The sequence below is a fragment of the Chaetodon auriga genome, chromosome 13 (genome assembly GCF_051107435.1).
Source record: "Chaetodon auriga isolate fChaAug3 chromosome 13, fChaAug3.hap1, whole genome shotgun sequence".
NCBI lineage: Eukaryota > Metazoa > Chordata > Actinopteri > Chaetodontiformes > Chaetodontidae > Chaetodon > Chaetodon auriga.
Window position 1 is genome coordinate 3,782,770 of NC_135086.1, and position 22,785 is coordinate 3,805,554.

At 45.4% G+C, this 22,785-nt stretch overlaps 2 protein-coding genes across 2 annotated transcripts; one reads left to right on the forward strand and one right to left on the reverse strand.

Annotated features, from left to right (window-relative positions):
* Positions 1 to 1,451: 1,451 nt before the first annotated feature.
* Positions 1,452 to 6,420, reverse strand: LOC143330050 (homeobox protein engrailed-1a-like). Its single transcript, XM_076746213.1, has 2 exons — positions 5,632 to 6,420; positions 1,452 to 3,194 (listed from the first exon to the last, which is right to left on the reverse strand). Exons 1-2 carry the CDS (start codon positions 6,185 to 6,187, stop codon positions 2,875 to 2,877), a joined length of 876 nt encoding a protein of 291 aa, XP_076602328.1. The 5' UTR covers positions 6,188 to 6,420; the 3' UTR covers positions 1,452 to 2,874.
* Positions 6,421 to 12,342: 5,922 nt separating this feature from the next.
* Positions 12,343 to 21,064, forward strand: marco (macrophage receptor with collagenous structure). Its single transcript, XM_076747738.1, has 13 exons — positions 12,343 to 12,540; positions 14,481 to 14,579; positions 14,675 to 14,841; positions 15,659 to 15,776; positions 15,892 to 15,954; positions 16,797 to 16,877; positions 18,321 to 18,407; positions 18,514 to 18,558; positions 18,647 to 18,727; positions 19,412 to 19,447; positions 19,588 to 19,635; positions 19,803 to 19,967; positions 20,619 to 21,064. The coding sequence occupies exons 1-13, from the start codon at positions 12,432 to 12,434 to the stop codon at positions 20,747 to 20,749; spliced, it is 1,230 nt and encodes a 409-aa protein (XP_076603853.1). The 5' UTR covers positions 12,343 to 12,431; the 3' UTR covers positions 20,750 to 21,064.
* The last annotated feature ends 1,721 nt before the right edge of the window (positions 21,065 to 22,785 follow it).

Consider the following 22,785-nt stretch of genomic DNA (forward strand, 5'->3'; position numbering starts at 1 on the left):
AAACGTTCCTGCAGGATAAATAAAGTTTCCTTGTACAAAAATCTGTTCATCGTCGCTGCAGAAATATGAATAAAGTTTTTCAGTCTGACATAAAGTTGATGGGTCAAACAGACAGATAGTTGGAGGAAGTTAAAGTGATGATTCATTCACTGCTCAGAGTAACCGGAGGGCATCTCTCTGTCCAACATATCTTTTCCTTTAAAAATCACATCTGCTGCTCTCTGTGTGTGTTTAAAGCTTCCTGCTCTAATTCAGAGCAGCGCGTTTGTTTTTGATGAAAACAGCTGATAGATGAAAAAAAAAAAAAAAGAGGGGTGGGAGGGGATTATTTTGAGGTTTTTTGCTTTGTGGTTCATTTTTTTTAGTAAGTTTTTGCTGCCATCGACAGAAACTACCAATTTAAAATAAACAATTAAAATGTCGAATATAGTTTTAGCTCGTTTTTTACGTTTTTTTTTTTGTTGTTGTTGCTTTCATCTTAATTAAACATCAAATAATTAACTTTTTAAAAGGAGAATAATTCTTTCTTGTTAATTCGCCCGAATAGCAAAAAAATGTTGAATAAATTTACGTCAGATTATCTGAATGTGAATTTAAAGTCTTTTTTTTTTTTTTTTTAATCATAAGTACAAGGAACTGAAATTGCCATTACAACTGTAATTCATTTAAAAGAAAAGCAGAATTTGACTGACATAGTTTGAATTATCATTTGTCAGCAGTGTGTTTAAATCCACTGATTAATGGTTTTGAAGGAGTTTCTTCAGGTTCATTTCAGGCTCAGACTGAAACTAAATCTAAAAACGTCAGAAACAAGAGACTGAAACTAAATAAAAAGGTTGGAAATAGTGTCAGATTTCCGTCTTAATATCTGTGATGTTAACTTTTAGATATGAAGCCAGTCCGGACACACAGGCCTCGTTTCAGCCTGCTGGATTCAGCTCCAGGTGTCCGCGTGTCGGCGGGTTTTGGGGCTTCATGTTGGGATGAGATCTCGGACGCGGACTCGGCCTGGAGCCGCTCAGCCGCCTCCTCTGAACGTCTCACAAACACACACAAAGGACGCTCTCCTCTCCTGCAGCTCCGACACTGCTGCATGTTTGTTCCAGGCCCGCAGAGGGCTGGCTGATGAAATGAGTGAACACAGAGACGAAGAGGCAATTTCATGCTCCGCAACGCTTTGAACAGCGCTGATAGCGGCGCGGCGCGCGGCGCGGCGCGCGGCTCAGACTCACCTCCTTTCCAAAGACCTATGAATATGGATTCAGTTGTCCCACTCACTTGAACCAATGAGCTGCGACCCCCTCCTCACACACACACACACACACACACACACACACACACACACACACACACACACACACACACACACACACCTCCATTTATTAATTGAATATTCGGCGTCACTCACCAGAAAAAATGGGTCAGTGTGTTTCTGAGGATTTTTTCTTTTTCCAATAAAAAAGTGTTTATTTGGAAACATGGTTTAAATGTACAGAATACACCCTCCCCCACCCCCACCCTCTTGCTCTTCTTCCGGGGGGGGTCAGCTAACATATATGTCAGATAGTCTGAATAAAGCCACAGCAGAGGAAATGACGAGGGGGCACGCGCTCCAGGTGAGGTTCGGCCCGGAAGTCTCGTGTGTGTCCCCGCTGGAGGAACTGTGATAATCCTAAAGATGGCAAACACACCGCAGTGACACGTGAAGGAGCAGCTCAGACTCTGTGGGTCCAGACGTTCAGCTGCACTCAAACAGGAAGTGAAAGAAGCTTTTTATTGGTCTGATCTTAGTGTGTTTATAGAAACGTGAAATCGCGCTGCAGTAAATTCGATGTTCTATCAATAAAATATTCCTCTAATTCTGATCATGACGACTTTCTGTCCCAGAATGATTCAAAAATCGACCTTTCTGTCTGAATGTTTGGATTTTTCAGTTTTATTTCTCCTGTTAATTATTCTTTGATATTTTCTCCGCGGTGTGATTTTTATTTCTCCACATCACCAGAAGAGATCCTGGTGGGAGAAGATCAATACTTTATTTATTTCATTTTTTTACTGGCCGAAAATAGTCGAATTGAAATATTTGGATTTTAAAAATACTGAAAGCAGTTGTGATCTATGTGTTTATGTGTCTGCAGGAGCTAAACTCCTCTTAAATGATTGAGCTCCGCAGTTTCTCTCGGCAGCTCAGGCCCTGACAGAACATCTCCTCTGAAATATTCCTGGAATCACCCTGACGCGATTATCATCCCTGTGCTGTTTCTTCAGAGTGTGGCATCTCTCTAAATGTTCTGTAGGATTATTACAGTTCAAGTTGGTCCAGAAAGCAACAAAACAAACGCCTCATGGAGCCCGTGGCTTTGGGTGGTGTCTGTGGCGGACGGACGGCCGCTGTGAGCCGTCCGGAACCAAAGCAACATGAGCCGGAGGGACGTGAAACATCAGCCGGGAGGGGGGCTTCTTATGGCTGCGGGTGGAGGAGGAAGAGGAGGGGGTCCGTTTCACTCTCAGCTCAGCGGAAACAGAAATGGGCTAAATGGAGGATGTCGCTTTTGTCTCTTTGTCTCTGAAAGTGTCCAGGCTCTGGTTTTCCGATAAAATCTTTGGTTTTGCGGTGGCAGGTCAGTCCAGGAGGCCGCAGTCTGTTCTGCTCTACAGTCACTGTGAGGAGGAGGAGGAGGAGGAGGAGGTGAGGAAGAGGAGAGGCTGACAAAACGCGTGGAGGAGATCCGCTCAGCTCCCCCTCCCCATCCTCAGCCTCATCATTAAATTAGATATTAGATATTTACAATGTACAGAGCGCGCGCGGAGGAGCGCAGTCCTGTCTCCTCGCGGGGCGGGCCGGCGGGCGGGCGGGTGTGAGCGGGCCGCTCCTCAGTCGCTGTCCTCCTTGTCCTCCTGGATGGTGGTGGTGGAATGGTTGTACAGTCCCTGCGCCATCAGCTGCAGCGCCAGCCCGTTCTTGAAGCCGCTGGCCTTTTTGATCTTGGCCCGCTTGTTCTGAAACCAGATCTTGATCTGGGACTCGTTGAGGTTGAGCTCCTGGGCCAAAGACTGCCGCCGCTGCTCCGTGATGTACCGGTTCACCTGGAACTCCGTCTTCAGTCTCTGCAGCTGCTCGGCCGTGAAGGCTGTGCGCGGCCGCTTGTCCTCTTTGCCGCTTTTGGACTTTTTCAGTTTCCGTGTCCTTGGGCCTGCAGTAAGAGCGAAAGGACAGGAGAGCGGAAATATGAATATTCAGCGCGTGAGGAGTTCATCAGTGCAACTCATGAGAGAAGAAGAAATTATTTTTATTAACTGCGGTCAGCCAGCATCAGCCTGCGTGCAACACACACACACACACACAAGACGCAATCACACACGTACACGCGCACACTTCCCAAACACGTGTGAAATGGCATTGTCATTATTATTATTGCTATTATTGGTAATAGCAATAATAGCATTAATACTAGAAATAATAATAATAATAATAATAATAATAATAATAATAATAATAATATAGTAGAAATTGTAAGAATCATTGTTATTACAATAATAATTATTATAATAATAACAGCCTCAATTGTTGCAATGATATCATAAGTTATAACATCCTGGTTAGTCTTAAGTAGACATTTCAAAGTGTATTTATAATAATAATAATAATAATAATAATAATAATAACATGAGTAGTACTAGTAATAACAATTATATTATATTATATTATATTATATTATATTATATTATATCATATTATATTATATTATATTATATTATATTATATTATATTATATTATATGCTCTAAAGCTCTTTTCAATGCTCTCTGGTCACATCCAGTCCGTGTCGCCGTGCTCCCGCTGAGCTGCGGCCCTGAACTCGCTCTTTTTACCGCCTTGTTGTTGCTGCTCGGATGAATCCAGCAGCTGAACTCTGTCTGCTGCAGCGCGCTCGGCACACAGGTGTTAAACACACGGCACAGGTACCGCATCCTGTCTGAGACCGCGCCGGTGTGCTCAGGTAGATCCAAGCGCTGTGAGTGTGATGCTGAACGCAGAGGAAAGCCTCCACACACACGTTTAAAGCTCTTATTTATACACGAGAGGAAGGTCAGGAACTAATAAAGCCAACAATTAAAGGTGAGAATTAAAGACGAGCGACATTAAATCCATAATAAAATAACAGACTTCTGCAGGCACATCAGGCGCAATAGTCCAGAAATATTCCAGATTATATCCGGATTTAACAGTAAAATGTGAAGATTTATCATTATTTATTATTGGTGTTTGTATTATTACACAGGAATTTATTTATAGACTATAAAATATTTTAGACTTCAGAAAAAAAGCGTCAAAATAAATTATAAAACCCAGATTTTTTAGGAGGCAGCTGTCTTTAAACGCAGGAGTAACAGTAAACCTGGGCTGGATGAAGCTCCTCTTGTCTTTGTGTGTTTTGCTGGAACTAAAAGTGATTTCGGCGCTTAATGAATTCAAAATGTCTCCTGCAGGCAGAGAGCTGCAGCTTTTATCTCCATCCTGGTTCATTCCCTCATGTTTGACTCCCAGCAGCTCGTGCTCGAGCTCAGCCGGTCCGCAGAGGACAGCAGGTGTGTCACAGGTGAGAAAAGGACTTCTCATGGACAGAACAGGTCTGCTGTCCACCCGCACATCAAGCCCTGCACGCAGACACGTGTCACACACAGAGAGGCTGTCATCTGCACGAGCATAATCCTGCAGCATCAGGCTGAAAGGGTCCTCAACAAGACCAGAAGAGTCCAAAACAGAGGAGGTATTCATCTGAGCAGCACGTTTGATTCACATTAAAACCAGCAAATTACACACACACACACACACACACACACACACACACACACACACACACACACACACACACACACACTCACAGCTGCAGCTCGTCTGGTTCATATTTATTTTAGATTAATTTTAGTTAATTTTATGAATACATGGATTTAAAAAATAGATTTTAGAGAAGATCAGAAATTCACGGAGGAGGAAAAAACGTTCACGCTGTTTTGTTTTAATTGTGAATATTTCTGCAAACACTGACTTCTGTTCTTTATGAGTCAACAGACTCCAGCAGAATCCACCACAAACTGTAAAATATTAAAATGATTTCATTCTCAGTTTGCATGAAATCCTCATGGACAGAGGCCATTTAATACCTGACTGATGTTATAATAATATTAATAATTATATTACAAATTGAATTTAATACTGAAAGGATTTGAAAAGAAATCTGGAGAAGCTGAACTCTGACAACAAAAACAAATAATTTTTTATCCTATTTATTTAAAACACCAGATATTAAACTTATATTATAATTATACTTACATGTTTTACAGCAGGATTAAGGCTAACTTTAATTTTTCATTTAGGTTTTAAGTATGATAGTAAAAATAAAACTGTGTCAAATATGAGCAAACGTTTTCTAAAACAATATTTCCCGCGTTATTTTCTTAAAAAACCTGATTTATTGTTGCATGACAGATTCATTTATCTTGTCGCTTTTATTTGATTTTAGAAAAGGGAGAATTAAGACTTGTGTCGCGAATATAAAGCGAGTTTAAGGTGGTATTATTCCTCCTTTATAAAAGCACATTGTTGCTCTTCGTGAAACTTTTGCCTTACCAGATGAGGGCCTGTCCGAGTACCGGGTACAGTAGACCCAGGCGGGCCAGAGCAGCGGCTGGGCCTCCGGTGTGGCTGCCCCGGTGCCGTTCAGCACCACCAGCGACGACGAGGTGTTCTCCCCGGCCCCGCCGCCAGTCCTCTCCTCGGCTTTCACGCCGCTGGCCCCGGTGGAGACGGCGGCCGCTGCGGTTCCTCCGACGCTGCCGTTGCTCTTTTTGGGACTCGCCAAAGAGGTGGAGGAGGCGGAGGACGAAGTGCTGTCAGTGCTGCAGTTGGAGTCCTGGCACGGCGTACCGGGAAGGCTCGGCCTGCTGACCACCGGGTGGACGCGCTCCCGGCCGGAGGTCTGCGCCCTCTCCCGCGGGCCCAGACCGTGCTCCTTCTTGCAGCCGAAGTCCGGCCGCAAAATGTTGTCGATGAAAAAGTTGGTGGTTCTGTGGGCCTGCTGGGCGACCTGAAGCGGCAGTATGGGCGGCGAGGGCAGGCTGGGAGACGGGGAGACACTCTCTCCCTCGCTGCTATCCGTGCTGTTCAGATCCCGCTGCTCCTCCATCGTTGCTTCTCTGAAGAACGTGGCTTCTGCTCTCTCAATCCACTTCCACTTTGTGGGCCTGTGTTTGTATCCAAAATATGACAACAGGAAGCACTAAAACATAGTTATTTTCTCTCCGGAATATTGCTGGATGGTGTAATTATTCGCAAACTGTGGACATCCTGCTTGCGTAAAGGCGCTCCGGCGCGTCATGGTCGGTGACTTACTATCAGACTGGCTATGGTTGCTATTGCGCGTTGCTCTCACACACCCAGAGCTTTTCACCGCTGTATGACAGTCGGATCTTCACAAAGTCCTCACATCGCATTACCGTTCGCACACACACACACACACACACACACACACACACACACACACACACACACACACACACACACACACACCAACCGGAGGCGCATGAATAACAAGCAAAGCGCAGCGGGCCAATCACCGACCGGGACACTTTTGGACACGGGGTGACGATGTCCAATAATGTCAGGCGTCTCTGAGCCAAGAGGGGAGCCGTGGAGCAGCGAGCAGGCTTCACAGAGAAACCAAACAAGAGATTATCACTGCTCCGCGCCTTCAGCCTTGTTACGGTGTATCTGTTACATCTTATACAGCTGAGGGAGAGCAGGAGAAGAGCTACACAAACACACGCACACAGACACGCACACGGTCCCCGCGGCTGTCTGCTGGAGGGTTTGGATGAAATTCAACTGCTCACCTCCACATAGTTTACTTTCAGCTGCAGAGCGGCGCACGTTGAGTCCAGCTGGCCAGTTCTCCAGTGAAACGACTTCTGATCAGCTGCAGCGTCCCGCGTCTCCAAATCTGACAGAATTATGGTTTAATGTGGCAAACAGTAAAAACCCGGTGCACAGGCCGATCTGGACTTCTCTGACACACAAGCACGCGCGTGCACATACACACGCGCGCGCGCTCACACAGTGTAGTGATGGAGAATAGGCCTATGGCTGCGCTCCAGCCTACAGCACCAACCATCTCCCTGTTTCTTATGTTTTATCCAAACCAAACACCTCCTACGTCTTCATATGCGTCCACTCAACACGCACGCACCTCCGGCTTTGATGCACCCCCCATCTCCCCTGTTTCCTCCTCCTTTCTGAGGTACAGGCACCATTGTCAGCCGGTATTCTTTCCAGGCCGAGCTGTGGAAAAGCGCGCTCTTATCTCTCGGTGAGAGAGAGGAGCTGCCGGCGGATAATTTATAGGTTTTAATTACTCCGTATTCCGCCTGATCAGCCGGACGTTCATCACCTGGCTGCGAGAGAAAAGCGACTCAAAGCCTCTGTCACCGTCAGCGCGCCGAACACTTCATCAAAGTGCGCGCAAAGTGGGCCAATAGAATAATAAATGCAACATAAGAGACAGGCGCGCTGCAGAGGCGCGTTTCAAGGTGTTAATAGAAAAGTCGCCGTGCGGCCTGAATGCAGAGAGACTGCATGGAGGAACAACTTAATTGGTCTAATTCATATTAAGGCATTTGTTTGATTTTTAACGTGAGGCTCGAGGCCTGAGGCGCCTCTTCCACCAACAACAGACACGTCTGTGATGTCTGCAGTCCAGAAACGGAGAAATTCACCATCATTCTTAATAATAATCAATTCCTATCTGACACTCACTAATTATCCGTCTCTCTTTAGATGCTTTAACGACCTTTAGTGTCAATATTCCTGTAATAATTCTGTGATATTCCTCCAGAGACTCAGCGTGCTGTGATTTATTTCACAGAACAGAAATATTAACAGGTTTTTCTTTTTCTTTCTTTTTTTTTTTTTATTATTATTTCCACCAAAAATGGTTCCACACTGTGTTTATAATGAGCCGATGTATGAATCCTATGGGAAAACATGTTGTTTCTGTGTTCTGTGGCCTGTGGCTACTTCATGCTATTTACCTCTAACGTTCCTATAATAATCCTTTAGTATCTGTCACTGTTTAAGCTATTTCTATTTCGTGCTGCTAAGACACGGACACGTAAATACAGACCAACAAGCTGCACTCTGTTAGTGTTTCTTAATTTTACTGTTACATTTCTGGAGATTCCTCTGCTGTTTGTCATCATGATAATTATCATCATACACTTGATGTGAAGCCTGAATGAGTGTAAACTCCACATGTCGACAGTTAACAGAGAAAGGTTTTTGCGTTGCTTTCACCTCTAATCACGTTTTCACGTACACACACACACACACACACACACACACACACACACACACACACACACACATATATACTGGAAGGTGAGAGCTGTTCTTCTGAGTCAAACCATCTTCAGTCTTCTTAAATCCTGCAGAGAAGATGCACCTGAAGGATCCGCAGCAGCGACTGAAGAGGAAAATGACAAAATAATATTTAAAAAAAATATTTAAAATAAATACACAGAATAAACAGGGAGGCGCGCGCTGTTCTTTTTCGTTGCTGTCTGCTGTCATCTGTCATCTATTATCCATCGGTGAGGACAGGGGCATTATGGGACATTATTCCAAACGAAAAACAGGAAGAAGCCGAATTTTACACCTTTAAAATTAATTTCACAATTTTGAAACAATAAATATTCCAGCTGGAAGCTAAAAGAAACGCATTTGGATCGAACACACACTTTGATGATGCGAATAATAATAATCCTAACAGTCACAGATGATGAGAAACTGCTAAACACCAAAATAATTATCAAAAACACCAAAGTGAGAAATGAGCCGCGGGTCGCTGAGACAGTGAACCCCGAGCAGGAGCTGGAAGGCTGGAAGGCTTTAGACTGAGCTGCTTGGACACAGAGACGCAGTCCAGCAGAGACCTCCATACAGGTGTCAAACTGACCTGAGGACAGCTGAGGGCTGAGCCGTGGACCTGAAGCTGAAACAGACGCTGCAGGCAGGGAGCAGCTTTCCGAGTCAAACAGATTTCTGCTCAGATCTTCTTCAGCTTGGTGGAATCTGAATTTTCTGCATCAAAGACTGAAAATTAAATATATGATAAAATGGAAATTTAAGCAGATATTTCAGGAACATTCAGCAGCTTTGCCAGAAATGTCTGATTCAGAGAGGGAATAAAATCTGGACGGCAAAGTAGAAAAAAAGTAGAAGAAAAAAAAAAAGGGGTTGTTTTCTGTTTGCAGCCGGAAGTGACGTCAGTGTTGAACCCTCTTGAAACTAGCCTCCACTGTCCGCTGCTCAGTTTTATTTATTTTTATTTCTATTTATCAGTTTTATCATCACACGAGAGACTCACAGCGTTTCACAACCCAAACACAGAGGAGCCGGAAGGCCGGTGAGGGAAGTGATGTCAGAGCGACACCTGGCGGCCAGCGACAGTAACAGGTGCAGAAACAAACCACCCACCTGTGACACGGCACCCCAGTCAGCTGTAGGCCCGTGGATGTGTTCCTCTCTCTCTCTCTCTCTCTCTCACACACACACACACACACACACACACACACACACACACACACACACACAGCTGAACAAATAAAACAAGCCAGCAAACATCAGCTCACTGAAACGTTTCATGCAGGTAAAAAAAAAAAAAAGAAATTTAAAAAAGGAGATTTCTTTTTTTATGGAGCAAAAAGTGTTTAAACTGAATCTGCAGCAGAGCAGGAAGAACCTCAAAGTCTGGTTTCAGATGAGAACATGCAGCCTGTTGAGGATTTCCTCTGTAAGCATGATAAAACACAGAACACCTGTTCACGGAAAAAGAACCAGTCAAGGTGTGGTCTGACAAACCGAGCGCGAGGCTTCAGCTGCACCACGTGAGGCTCCCGTTTTAAAGTCAAATAAAATAAATCTGGGTTTCTTCTTTTTAAACGGACTCCAGACTCTGACACATCTGTCTGTTGTTGTGGTGAACGTGCTCTGCAGCGCCGCCCAGAGGGGAGGAAGTGGAACAGGTTTCCAGAGCGTGAGGGAGCTGCACCGACGGTCTCTGGAGGGGGGGCAGAGCAGGCCTGAGGACCTGAGTGTCCCCTGCAGTCCTAGAGACTTTATTCTATTCTGGGTGGGTCTGTGTGGTGATTGGCTTGTTTGGATTCTTTTATTTTCTCTTCTTCTGTGGTGGTTCAGCGGCACTGATGGATAATTAACGCGACCAGCTCTTAATATTTACACCCTCCCGTGGCTGTGATGGGCAAACATGCATCAAACACACTCAACACTCAGCGTCAGCAGGCTGGAATGAGCTTCCACTTTACAGAGAGGTCAAAGGTGAGAGCGTGACAAGAAAACGAACAGAGAGAAGAAATGAAGTGATGGAGAAATTAAAGCTGAGACAAGTGGAAACTCTGAGGAGTAACAGAGGGAGGAAGTGACTTTACTTCCACCTCATACTGTAAGACAGATGCAGCACATTTGAGCAGAGAAGCTGCATGAATTAAAGATCTGCTCCACATCGAGTCTGATCTCCTTCTTCATGTTCTTTAATCAGTGTTTTACACGCTGGCTCCTCCTGAAGACGTCAGTCCTCGTATCCTTCAGGATTCTTCTTCTGCTCTTTGAAGCGCTTCATGGCTTCGCTCCTCGTCCACGTCTCACCTGCTGCGTTCTGGTCAGAGCTGTCGGGTCATCAGGTGACGACTGCACCTGAGCTCCATCCAGGACTCTGTTTCGCAGCAGCATCCACAGGCGACATGACTCCTTGAACTCACAGAGGAACAAAAAGTTCTTCCTGTTAGTTGCTAACATCATCAGATCTGTGGACGTCTTTCCTCTCTTGTTACTGGAGTTTAAACTCTGTCTCTGCTCTTCCAGTCATGGTACTTGAAGCTGTGTGTATCTTACTGTAAAGCACACTGAGTTTCTGATATGAATAAACTCCTCTCCTTGCTCGTCTCTGCCGTCTTCGGTGGCTGAGACGGTTCGATGTTCTGTCCTAACAGTGACGATAAAGGGAAGCAGAGGTCAGCTCAGGGTCGTCGGACATGTACAGTGATGATCCAACGCCTCCGCAGGCAGTCACACGTAATACTGAGTCATGTAGATGGAAATAAAAACTGTTCTACAGTTTCATTTAACTCATGAGGACCTAGAGTTCAATTTTATGTCCAAGTCAGTTTATTTATAAAATGTCAAATCAGAACAGAAGCTCAGGAGACGTTCCATGTGGATCAGGTTTAGACTCTTTAATGTACAGAGACCCAACAGAGGGAGATGCACAGCAGTGACAACAATAACAGCAGTGACAGCTGTAATAATAATAGACATGTGATTCCTAATACCATGTATGTATTGATTGATGGCAGTCTATGCACATAACAACAATGACGTGTGTAATAATAAATAGAAACATGGCCTGTTATAATCATAACAGTTGGCGTGAGCCTCAAACAGCAGGCACAGCAGTGATTGATGGGAACCCGGAGACGAGGAAGTGAAAGACATTTTTGACTTCCTGTCTCCTTCCGACAGCCAGCGTTGGTTTCTTTCAAGCATGACTTCAGTCTTTCCACCACAAGTGTCATCAAACCCTGGATCCCAAAGAGGTGGAAGGTCAGGAAACGCTTCAGTAGGTCATTTTGTGAGTGAGAGGCCGGGAAGACGTCCATCAGTTCACCCGTCTGTCTGTGTGTGGACGTGATGTTTGTTCGCTCGCTCGTTATCGTTGTGACTGATCTGCTAAAGTGCAGAAGTTCTTCTTCTGGGGTTTTAACAAACACCTCAGCACCACACTCTGGACTACGAGCCGACTCCTGAGGTGCATGCTGGGAAAACCAAGATGTAAAAACAGGTGTAAGACACACAGTGTGTGTGTGTGTGTGTGTGTGTGTGTGTGTGTGTGTGTGTGTGTGTGTGTGTGCTGTTTGCTGCTGGGCAGGTGGGCTTCACCTGGTTGATCAGCTGCCATCACAGACTCCATCACTGACTCCATCACAGACTCTGTACTCATGCAGTTTACTTAAACCTGTGAGACTCTTACTGATATCTCAGTGAACCTCTGTGTCACCTTAAAGCCTCCTCAGTCGTGCTACTTTATTCGTTGTGTAAAAGTCGTTTTTTTCTGTTATTTAAGGCCTTCTTGCATCCAGAGAACCAACTTCCTCTTTCTACTGACCAGCTACATTGCATGGGTGTGTTGCTCTGAATTTTAGCCTCCTCAGCAACATTCAGACCAGTTCCTTCCTCCACTCTTTTATGGGGACATTCTGTTGCAATCTGGGCACAGTCTGTGTTTTGCCAACCCATCACCCTCCATGTGTTATAAGAGATGCTGAAGCAGGAAGTGCAGGTGACTCTGGACTCTAGACAGCATGGAGACATCAATGGACCATACAAGTAATCACATCTCATACACCCAAAGCAACCCACTGTTTGACATGTCCCTCAGCAGGAGTGACCTCTACAGCTTCCAGCCTGACGGTGAGTATGAAGACACAACATCCGAAACCTTTCAAAGCAAAGAGACGCAGCTTCAACCACATTTACAAAGTCTTAACTCTATGAACAGGCAGTTAGCACGGGGCAGAGAACCTGTGAGACTTGGAGTAAAGTAAGATAAGATAAGAGAAAAACTTAAGTAGATTATGTCCAAGATTATAAGAACTACTCACAGTAAAACACACACACAGTAAAAATTGTGTCATATTGCACAGGATGTAACGGATACGAGCATATGTTAGCACTGATAACAGTAGAGCACAAACAGTAGGTTTGTGATGGGAGCACAAATGGTCCACATAAAGGTGAACAGATATATTAAAATAAAAATGATTTGCATTGTGCGACTATTATTATGAATTAATTGTTAAGTAATGATGAAAGAGGCTGAACTATTTAACCACTCAGCTGTTGAAGGCACCATTGTCTGATCAGCTGCGCAAACTCGCATGTTGGTTCACATTCATGTCAGTGAACGTTACATCAGCCATGACCAGCAGGTGGCAGCAATGCTTCATCTTTGTCACGTCAGGTCTCTGAAGTTCATGCTGCAGATGTCTGGTGAAATTAAAAACACTGTAACACCACTTTAAAATGAAAGACTGTTTCAGCAGAGTGTTTCATGAGCAGGTGACAAAACTGTGCACAGGTGAGACAAAACAAAATCATGACAGAATAGAGAAGGCTGTAATATGAATGTTATGCCCTTAGAAAGGGGTTAAACATGCAAACACAGTAGAAAAACACAAGTAAAGAAGTGTTTTCAGTTTTAAAAGGGGTTGGATATGAAAAAAAGAAAAACATGTTAATAAGCAAACTGGTTCAGCCCAGTAGATCCTGTCAGTCACACAACTAATTTGACCTCAGCTCAGCATGTTTTTACTGGTCCACCAACCTGAACCATCAAAAACACATCAGAAACACTTTTATATGAACGGATCAATGGGATTAAAAGGAGTCTGATGAAGTTTGGAGGATGTTTCTTCAGGGATTAGATTCATTAGAGGCCCACAGCGCTCACTGAGGAAATGAAGGACGGGATTATTTGGTAATCTGTAATTAAAAGGGCCTTTTTCAGTGCAGACATTTTGACTTGTCGTAAAATCACATTATTACAATAATGTACGTAATTCACCATCTAAAATACAAATGAATTAACTGTAAGAATAACTGACAGATGACCTCCAAAGTGCAGGACTTTGACTCCGGTGTCTGAGTTCACGTCCTGACTCGTCTGTGTGTTTGGGTTTAGCCATAAAAAAAAAATTTAAAAAAAGTTGAGTAAATATTCTCCTCATTACGTTAATAGAACTTGTGATTCTTATGACTTCACAAAGTATATTTGATGGTGCAAATTAGTTGTACTATTACTGCGATGGATGTCTCCTACCTCTACCATTGCTACTCATACTGCAACTAAAACTGCTATTACTACAACCAATACTGCGGGTACGACTACTACAGCTAAAGCTACTGCTACTGGAGCCTGTATGAGTCAGGGTTGATCTTAGTGGCTCAAAGCATCTCAAACATGTCATCTTCTCTGGGATTAAACACAGAGGCCCTTGCTGACCACTCCAGTGAGTGTGACGTGTTCCTCTGAGCCGCCGAGTCTCGTCCACACGCTTCCACCTCTGAAACCTTCAGAGGGGACGACGTTTACCTCTCTGTCTTAACCACTTTGGTCTGATGTCAGTTTCTTGACTTCTCTGCCAACAAAGAGAAACCCATCTCCACTTCCCCGCAGCTTTTCATTGTGAGTGACAGCTGACATTTTCCGCTGCTTGTCCAAATGTTTCCTGCTCGGAGCTTTGCAGGTTTCTAAAAGCGTTCGTATCAGCTGGGCGAGCGGGGCGACCGGACTGTCTGTCTGCAGGATCACGTTCTGCTGCTTCTGATGCAGTTTCCTGTTTGTGTTTCAGATCTGAAGCCAGCGAGGCCCAGAAGACAGTGGTGCTTTAACGTGGTTGTAGCTTACCTCATCCTGCAGACCGCCCTCAACGCCTTCCTCATTTATAAAGGTTCAGCTGCAGACAGATGCTATTATTTATGATAGCACGCTTACTTTTAAATGTGATATAACCTGATAACTGGACCGTTCTCCTCTCGCTCCCAGTCTTCAGGCTGGAGTCGTCTCTGTCTGATCCCAAGTCCCAGAAGCAGACGTCCAATCACATTCTTCTGGATGGAGAAGAGGGAGATGAAAACTTTAAGACTCTCCTCTACAACAACAGCCAAGAAACCAAGACCCTGAGGAGCCACCTGTGGACCCTGGAGAGCCAGGTCCTCCTGCTGTTTATGTGTGATGTTTTACTGAACAAACCATGAGTGATGGACAGTGAGAGTGAGATGAAAGGATCCATGTTAATCACATGTCTGTATATTAAGACCAGAGCTGGACTCAGGATATGATTGGCCTAGCTTAGCATAAAGACTGGTATCAGGTTAAAACAGGCCGCCTAGCTCCGGTAAAGTAACTATGCACACACCTAAAGCACAGAACGCTGATTAGATGCGATTAGTTTCACAGTTTTAAAATGTTAAAGGTTCCCTCCAGACATATTTTAAGATCTATAGAAAACACTACTTTTAGAACTAACATGCTAACTTGAAAAAAGCATGGTGGAATGCTGGCGTTACCATTTAGCTGCATCTATGTACATGTTCATAGAGCCACTAGCATAGCCTGTCGTAGCACTGATGCTAAGCTAGGCTAACCACATCCTTCCTCCTGCTTCTTATCCGACACAGTCTTGAGACTGATGTCGATCGGACTCTCAAAAAGATGACAAAGACAGTTTGAATATCACGTGGAGAGATTAGTTTTATTCGCTCTCAATGAAACCACTTCCTGTTTCAGGCTGATAAATTCAGCTGAAGTCGATATTAATAGTTGCACAACAAGAGAAGAGTCATTAAGTGAGGGAGCTGACTCAGAAATGTCTCTCTGAGGTTAGCTGACATTAGCTGATGTTAGCTGATATTAGCCTCAATAGTCAGAGCAGAGTCAGACTCCTCAACTTTCCAAGATTTTTAAAGCTGATGATGATTTACGGAGTTACTCTGACATCATGGCCCTGCGTCCGTCTGTTGACAACAGGTGAAGAACCTGTGTGGAGAGGAGGGTCAGCTGACCAGGCTGAGGTCTGACCTGAACCAGGTCAACACCAGCACCCACAACCTGGAGGGCAAACTGACAAGCATCAGCATCAAACCAGGTGGGATACACGTGTGTGTGTGTGCGCGTGTGTGCGTTTTAAGTTTAATGAAATAACCTTGGCAGAGTTTTGAGGGCAGAGTTTATCAATCCCACCGCTTGCTTTGTGTCCTCAGGACCTCCTGGTCCTCCGGGCAGAGATGGACTGCCGGGACATCTGGGAGAGAAGGGCCTCAAAGGTGAGACGACTGGACGCCATTCAAACAGGAAGTCAGAAGCTCAGGATTGGATGAGAAGTGTGGTCGTGTTTTGAATCTCCTCCATGAACAGAAAGAACTAGATGTGTGTTAGCGCCTAAAGAACGAGGGCAGAATGAAAGTTCACTTGGTGACAGCTGATGCAGTAAAGGTGCGTCTGTGCAGCAGGAGGCATTAGCTTTCAGCTGCAGGTCCGGCCATGATCTGCCGTTGATGACCTGTCATCTCTTGTCAGACGCCTGATGAAAAGCGGCTGATGGATGGGCTGCAGCCATTATCTCAGATACCCTCGCAACTTCGTCAGCGCACTGACATTTCCTGTGTGAGGTCTCTATCAGGGCTTTTACTCAAGCCGACAAATCACCGAGTCTGAGGCAGATGTTTTCCGATAGGTCAACGTCCCGCCTGACCCTAAAAAACCACGAGCCCCTGATCGAGCCCGCGGTTTGTGATAACAACCTTCAGCAGCTCTCACTTGTGTTTGTGTATGTACGTCCTGTACCTGAAGGCGCTCACTGATTGGCTAATGGTTTCAGTATGTTTGACGCCGCAGCACGGGTTAGGGTTAGGGTTAGGGTTAGGGTTAGGACACTGTCCAACAGGGACAGTCTGAGGTCACATCTGCTGTATTTTTACATGTATTTTTACCAGGTCGTCATTGATGCAGAATATTTATATCAGACCACCTGTAAGCCAACAAAAATAAGAGATACGTAATACTTACATACTTTTACTGACTTACTGTAAAGTGTATTAAGGTGTTGAGCCTCGTCACTGTTTGTGTGTGAGCTGCTTTCATGCTCTACCTGTGTGCTTCTCTCCAGGTGACAGCGGTGCTGCTGGCCCTCCAGGACTGAAGGGGGACATGGGAACCAAGGGAGAAGCCGGAGAGTCAGGAGTCCCGGGTCAGCTTGATGGGTTTCATTCTGATTGTTTGTGGAATAATGTTTATGTTGTTAGATATGATTTTTATTTTCGTGCCTGGAGCTTAGAAACACAAAATGGGCCTTCAGCAGAAAGCAGAGGCCCGTCCACACAGACTCCATCGGCCTCTTCAAGTCACAGCGCAGTGACGAACTGAAGGAAAAACAAGGTGACATCCATCCAAAGCTGGACTCACTGACCTCAGTCTGCTTTTAATCAGAACATCTCTTATTACAACACATTGTCGACTGGCAAACGGTGGCACAAATTTAAGAGTTAAAGTTTAAAAAGAAGGTGTGAGCATGAACCACAGATCTGAACCACGTCCCGCCTCCAATGTCCACTTGTAAACTTTGTGTGTTCTTCAGCAGCTACATTTATTCATAGTTTCGAGTTGTTTTGCTGACATTCTTCATATTTAACAGACTTAAATACAGCAGCTGAGCTGAGCTTGAACATGATAACCTGCCTCTAACCCTCTCTGCGATGACTCCTTTTAAATGTCAGTGTATAAAGCGTCAGTGCAGCTGATCTGTGCACAGCTGCCGTCATTAACAGCTCGTTCGCTTGATTTTGTCTGACGATGATCATAAAGAATCCTGATTTTATCTGCAGCTTCGAGGCTTGTTCATGCGCCGCCATCCGTTGATCCGTTCCTTCCAATGAAGGAATGAAAACGTGTAAATGAGATGAACTGTAAGGTGCTTTCGGCACAGTGAGGGTGATCACATTAACAGCTGCCTCCCTCCTTCACTCTTCTTCTTCTCTCTCACTTGTTTTACTGCGGACGTGTGAGGAATTACCTTCCAATTAAATACAGGCATTTCTGCACATTAGCAGGTGAACGTCACCTTTCAGGGATGCGAGATGCTCCATTAAAAGCAGCTCCGGTAAAGAAGGTGCAGCGAGGAGAGATCCGTGCAGCTGTGTGCATTGGCCATTAGTCCTGTTTTTAATTAGCATATATTTGTATATTTGAAGGATAAATACATTAGAAAGCTGTTTCTGAAAAGTGCAGGGCAGTGCTGAAAGGCAGCATGTGAGCTCAGGCAAGAAATCCTGAAAATTGTTCCTCATGCTGTGTGTAGTATTACTATGAGTCACATACTGACTCACAGTAATACCAAATATTTACTGAAACAGAACCATGACCTTCCCCGGTTTCACATCATGTTGTTCACTCAGTTCCTGGATGGAAAAATGTATCAGCAGAACGCCGTTATGAAATAGTTGAGTTTCTCTTCCTCCTTTAGCTTGTGGTCATGATGTGGAGTTCTGCTGACTCGCCGCTATTTCATGTGATCAATGACACAGTTTGCACAGCTTGCATTTCTGAGATATAAATGTGCACCAAAAAGCGTTTATCAGCTGCTCATAATCATCACTCTGATTGTGTGTGTGTGTGTGTGTGTGTGTCACTGCAGGTCCCGGTGGTCCACCCGGGCCCCCAGGAGTCCCAGGAAATCAAGGGCCAGGTGCTAAGGGAGAACAAGGAGCACCCGGAGCCCAGGGTAAGGGTCCATGGGCTCATCTAAACACTGTCTCACAGACCCTGTGAAGACGTAAAGTCTAATCACGTTTTAATGTGGGACTCTGGTCCCTGTGCTTTGACTACAGGCCCTCGGGGAGACAAAGGTGACCCGGGGACCGCTGGTGCAAAAGGTGCCTCAGAACATCACATGCTGTGTGTGTCGTGTGTATCGTGTGTGAGACGCTAAACATGTTTCTGTTGATTTGTTGTGCGTGACAGGATCTGCTGGACCTCCTGGCATTCCTGGGTTGGGAGGGCCAAAGGGAGACACTGGAAATTATGGTCCACCGGGACCTCCAGGTCAGCTACATACTGCTAACATCCATATGTTTGGACTGAGACATGTGACCCAGTATAACCTGATCCCGATACAGACTGAGTCAGCTTCCTGTCTCATCTTCATATAAACATTTTATTCATTTAACTGCTCAGTAATGATTTCTGTAATTATCGTAAATCTGATACTGTGGAGCAGACCAGGTCCTGCCTGGAGCCTGCTGTCCCCCCAGCCTGGCTGCCGAGGGGGAGGGTCACGTGACCGAGCGGCGAGCTAATCTACGAGCTCATTAACTGCTGGCTGACGACTGCTGGCTCTATGAGCTATGACTACAACGATATCTTATAGCTCACTGTTAAATATTTAGCTCGTTTGTTTGTTTTCACATTCATTTCAGTTTGTTTCTGTTTGTTTCATAATTTTAACACATTGGAATATTTGAAGTGGAATCAGAGGGATGAGCTGCAGCTTTATCACATCTAAAGAGAAGAATGAGGAAACATTGAGCTGATGATGGAGAGTACTCTAAACTACTGTTACTCCTTTGAGTTACTTGTAATGAAACACAAACAGTCAGACCTGCTGATTCAGAGTTTGGCCTCTAAAATCAACAACTGCACTTCAAACTGTAGATTTCACCCTCTCCTGTGTTTGCGCTGATGTCCAGAAAATGTCTTTCATTAGACCTCTTTTTGTCTCGTCATCAGGTCCACGTGGACCTCCGGGTTTCAATGGAACTGCCGGTGAGTCTGTGTTAAAGTTACAGGAAACATCAAATAACAACTAAAACAAAACTTTGAATTCTTCTGATGGAAATCCAGATGACAGGTTCCTGTAAACTCTGTTTGGTTGGAGGACATGTTTGACTGTTTTTCCTCCACAGGTCCTCCTGGACCAGCAGGTGCTAAAGGAGACCGGGGAGACCAGGAGGGTAAGTCTGCACGGGACTGATCTGAGAGCAGCAGAGAAGTAGAACAAGAGATTTTCAAAAACCACTTCAAGCTCAATCTAACTTCATGACACTGAAGGAGTGTGAGAGTGTTCCTCCCTGCTGGAGCCTCCGGAACCTCAAAGATCTCCTCCTTTGTGTCACCACAGTGAATGTGCGTCTGGTGCCGGGCCGATCCCGAGGGCGGGTGGAGGTGAAGCACAACGGCGTCTGGGGCACCGTGTGCGACGACAGCTTCGACACCGTGGACGGCAAAGTGATCTGTAAGATGCTCGGCTTCAGAACCGCCACCTCCACCTTCACTGCCAGCCCGGGTAAGAAGCCCTCTGCCGCCATCACGAACCCTCCCTCCTCTTCACCGCCGGTGTCTGACTGCTTCAGGCTCAGCACTCAAACTTATTATCCACTGTCCAACGTCTGTCTCCTTCCTCCTTCTCACATTCAATAAGACACACACACTTGACTTTTAGCAGCCAATTAATGGGACAATGACAGTGATGTGATCTGACTAACTCTTGAGGAAATGAAGCAAATAAGCAGAATTACCAAAATGCATCACAGGTGCAGGTTTACAGATGGTAGAACATGAGACTACCAATATCTTAAAAAGTCAGAATCGGCCTCATCAATGTTTGAGCGAACTTGTTCGTAATATCTTTGCAGTGAAGTCATATCACATGACTCTGATGTGGCCTCCAGAGGCTGTTTAAAGCTTCATCCCAGCACTACCCAGTGCCCTGCCAGCACTGTTCTGCCAGAGACAAAGCTATGAGGACACATGTAATGATAATGACAAACATTGTTGTGTCCTTCCAGTGTTGAGACCAAACCGAACCCTCTCTGTACCCGACTGTAGTCCCCTCACTCACGTGGAGCAAACTTGGTTACTGTACTTGTTCAGGAGAGTAACTGTGAATCAGCCTCTGATGGATGTGTCTCACTGTAACGCTGCTGTCCCTCTGCAGGGTCTGGCAAGATCTGGCTGGATGAGCTGCGATGCTTAGGAACAGAGCCTGATATCTTTAGCTGCCAACACGCTGGACTTGGCGTTAACAACTGCCAACACAGCGAGGACGCCGGAGTGCAGTGTGTCTAAAGTCACACCGCCCAAGACGAACGAGAGGAAGGATGTTCCAGCTGCTGTACACACTGAGGTCTGATGAGCGTGCAGCGATAAGCTGACTGGCAGGCGGCGCACAGCCTCGTCTCACTGGGGATGTGAGCAGAGAACAGCTCTGCTGCTAATGATGTTCACAGATGGATCTTATCATATATTCCTAAAACACAGCATCTAAAACTGCATTCAGCCGAGTTTCATTTTTTACTAAACACATTAGCTTCAATGAATGAATGAACAGATGAATGTAAACAAAAGATCGTGCTAATAAAACGTTCCTGGAGTAAAACCCTCCGCCGTCTCTGCTCTGCGCTCTGTTGGTTAATGATGTTTCCCAGATGAGCTGCCGCCGTCTGCCTCTTTAGCCTCGTCAGTCCACCTCAGCGACGTGTTCATCGTCACCTTCCGTGCGCTGCGACATCACCACCGAGGACTTTGAGAGGTCAGCGGAGATGGAGAAGGTCAGGAGGTCAGGACAGGAGTCGACCTGAGCAACAGTTTCTGACAAAGAGATTTAAGAGACATCACATCTTTAATGGGAAATACGTCAGATTTATATTGTTTTATGTCACTATTATGTTTCTCACAATGTATCTGCTTCCTTTAACTGTCACTGAATCTGATTGTGATTAAAATCTGTTTTTTTAGAGGGACATGATGAAGACGTTGATGATGTTGGTTTCTCATTTCTCATTCAAAACACGACCGTGGACACACAGAATTACAGTGTTTCAATGTCACATAAGAGCAATGACATGAGCTACGTGTGTAATGAAGAGGAGATGGAGTGATCGAGAAAGATGCATCAAAGACATAATCATAATACATCCCAACCAGAGAGACAGAGGGACAGAGGGACAGAGGGACAGAGGGAGGTGGACACAGAGCAGGAGGTCCAGCAGCTCTGAGGTCAGCAGGTGGAGTTGAGATGGTGTTCATGTGTCTGACGTCTCCAGTTCATCACAAACTGTTTTTACTGTCAGACTGAACATTTAATCAGATGTTTCTTTAAGAATTCGTTTGCATCTTTATTTATATGCTCTTTCCTTATTGAGAAATTTCTGTTTTCATAAAACCAAATGGAGCAACAAATCCCCCCCGAAGCCCAGCAGGAGAGGCTCTCTGTGAATGACTGTTCCTGTACTGTGCATGCTGATGTATTACCTCACGCACACATTTCAGAAGGCTGTCTGCTGTAATTAGCAGCTTCACTCAGCTCTATTGTGAAAACTGGACTGCTGCTGAAGACACTTTCTGTCCAAGTTTCTGCGTAGCTCCATCTGGTTGCCGAAGGAGGCAGATGAGAACAAAGATTAAAAAGAAATTCTTAAATAAAAAATGAAATGCTGGTTTTAATCATCAGCTGCTGAGCTGACTGATGACCAAGTACAAATTGGAATCCAGAGTGAGACATTTAATTTCGGGACAGATGCAAATGGGTCTGCCGCCATGAGAAAGCGAGGCGTCATTACGGCACAACTGGAACTTCCAGGCCGAGCGAGGAGGGACTTGATTCACGGCCGATCCATCTGCCCGCCTCTCCCTTCAGGGGAAGCCTGAGTCACACTGCCATCGCGTCTCGTTCACACCTCCCTTTCTTCCCTCCGTCTTTCCATCCGCCTGCAGAGGGATGGCAGGAAAATGGGAGCAGGCGAGACGTATTAAAACTACAAAGTGCTGATTATAATTCAGCAGCCTCGTCCCTCCGTTCCTCCTGGGGCCCCTGCTCTGGGTGAACGCTGGAAATAAACATGAGGGGGGTCTCACTCCGTTGTTCATTAGCCAGACCAACCCCAGGTCGCCCAGGCCTGCTCCCTGGCCCCCAGACCACTGCCTGTAATTGAGGGCTGACGTGGATAAATAAATGATGGGAGCGAGGGAGGGGGTCGGCGAGAGAAGGAGTGGGTGACAGAATGGGTAATGAGGGTGCCCTTACTGTCCCCCTCACCTGTGTGAACCACCTCAGTACTGCCGCAGACTCTCTGAGCAGCCGAGACATTTAGGAAGATATTCAT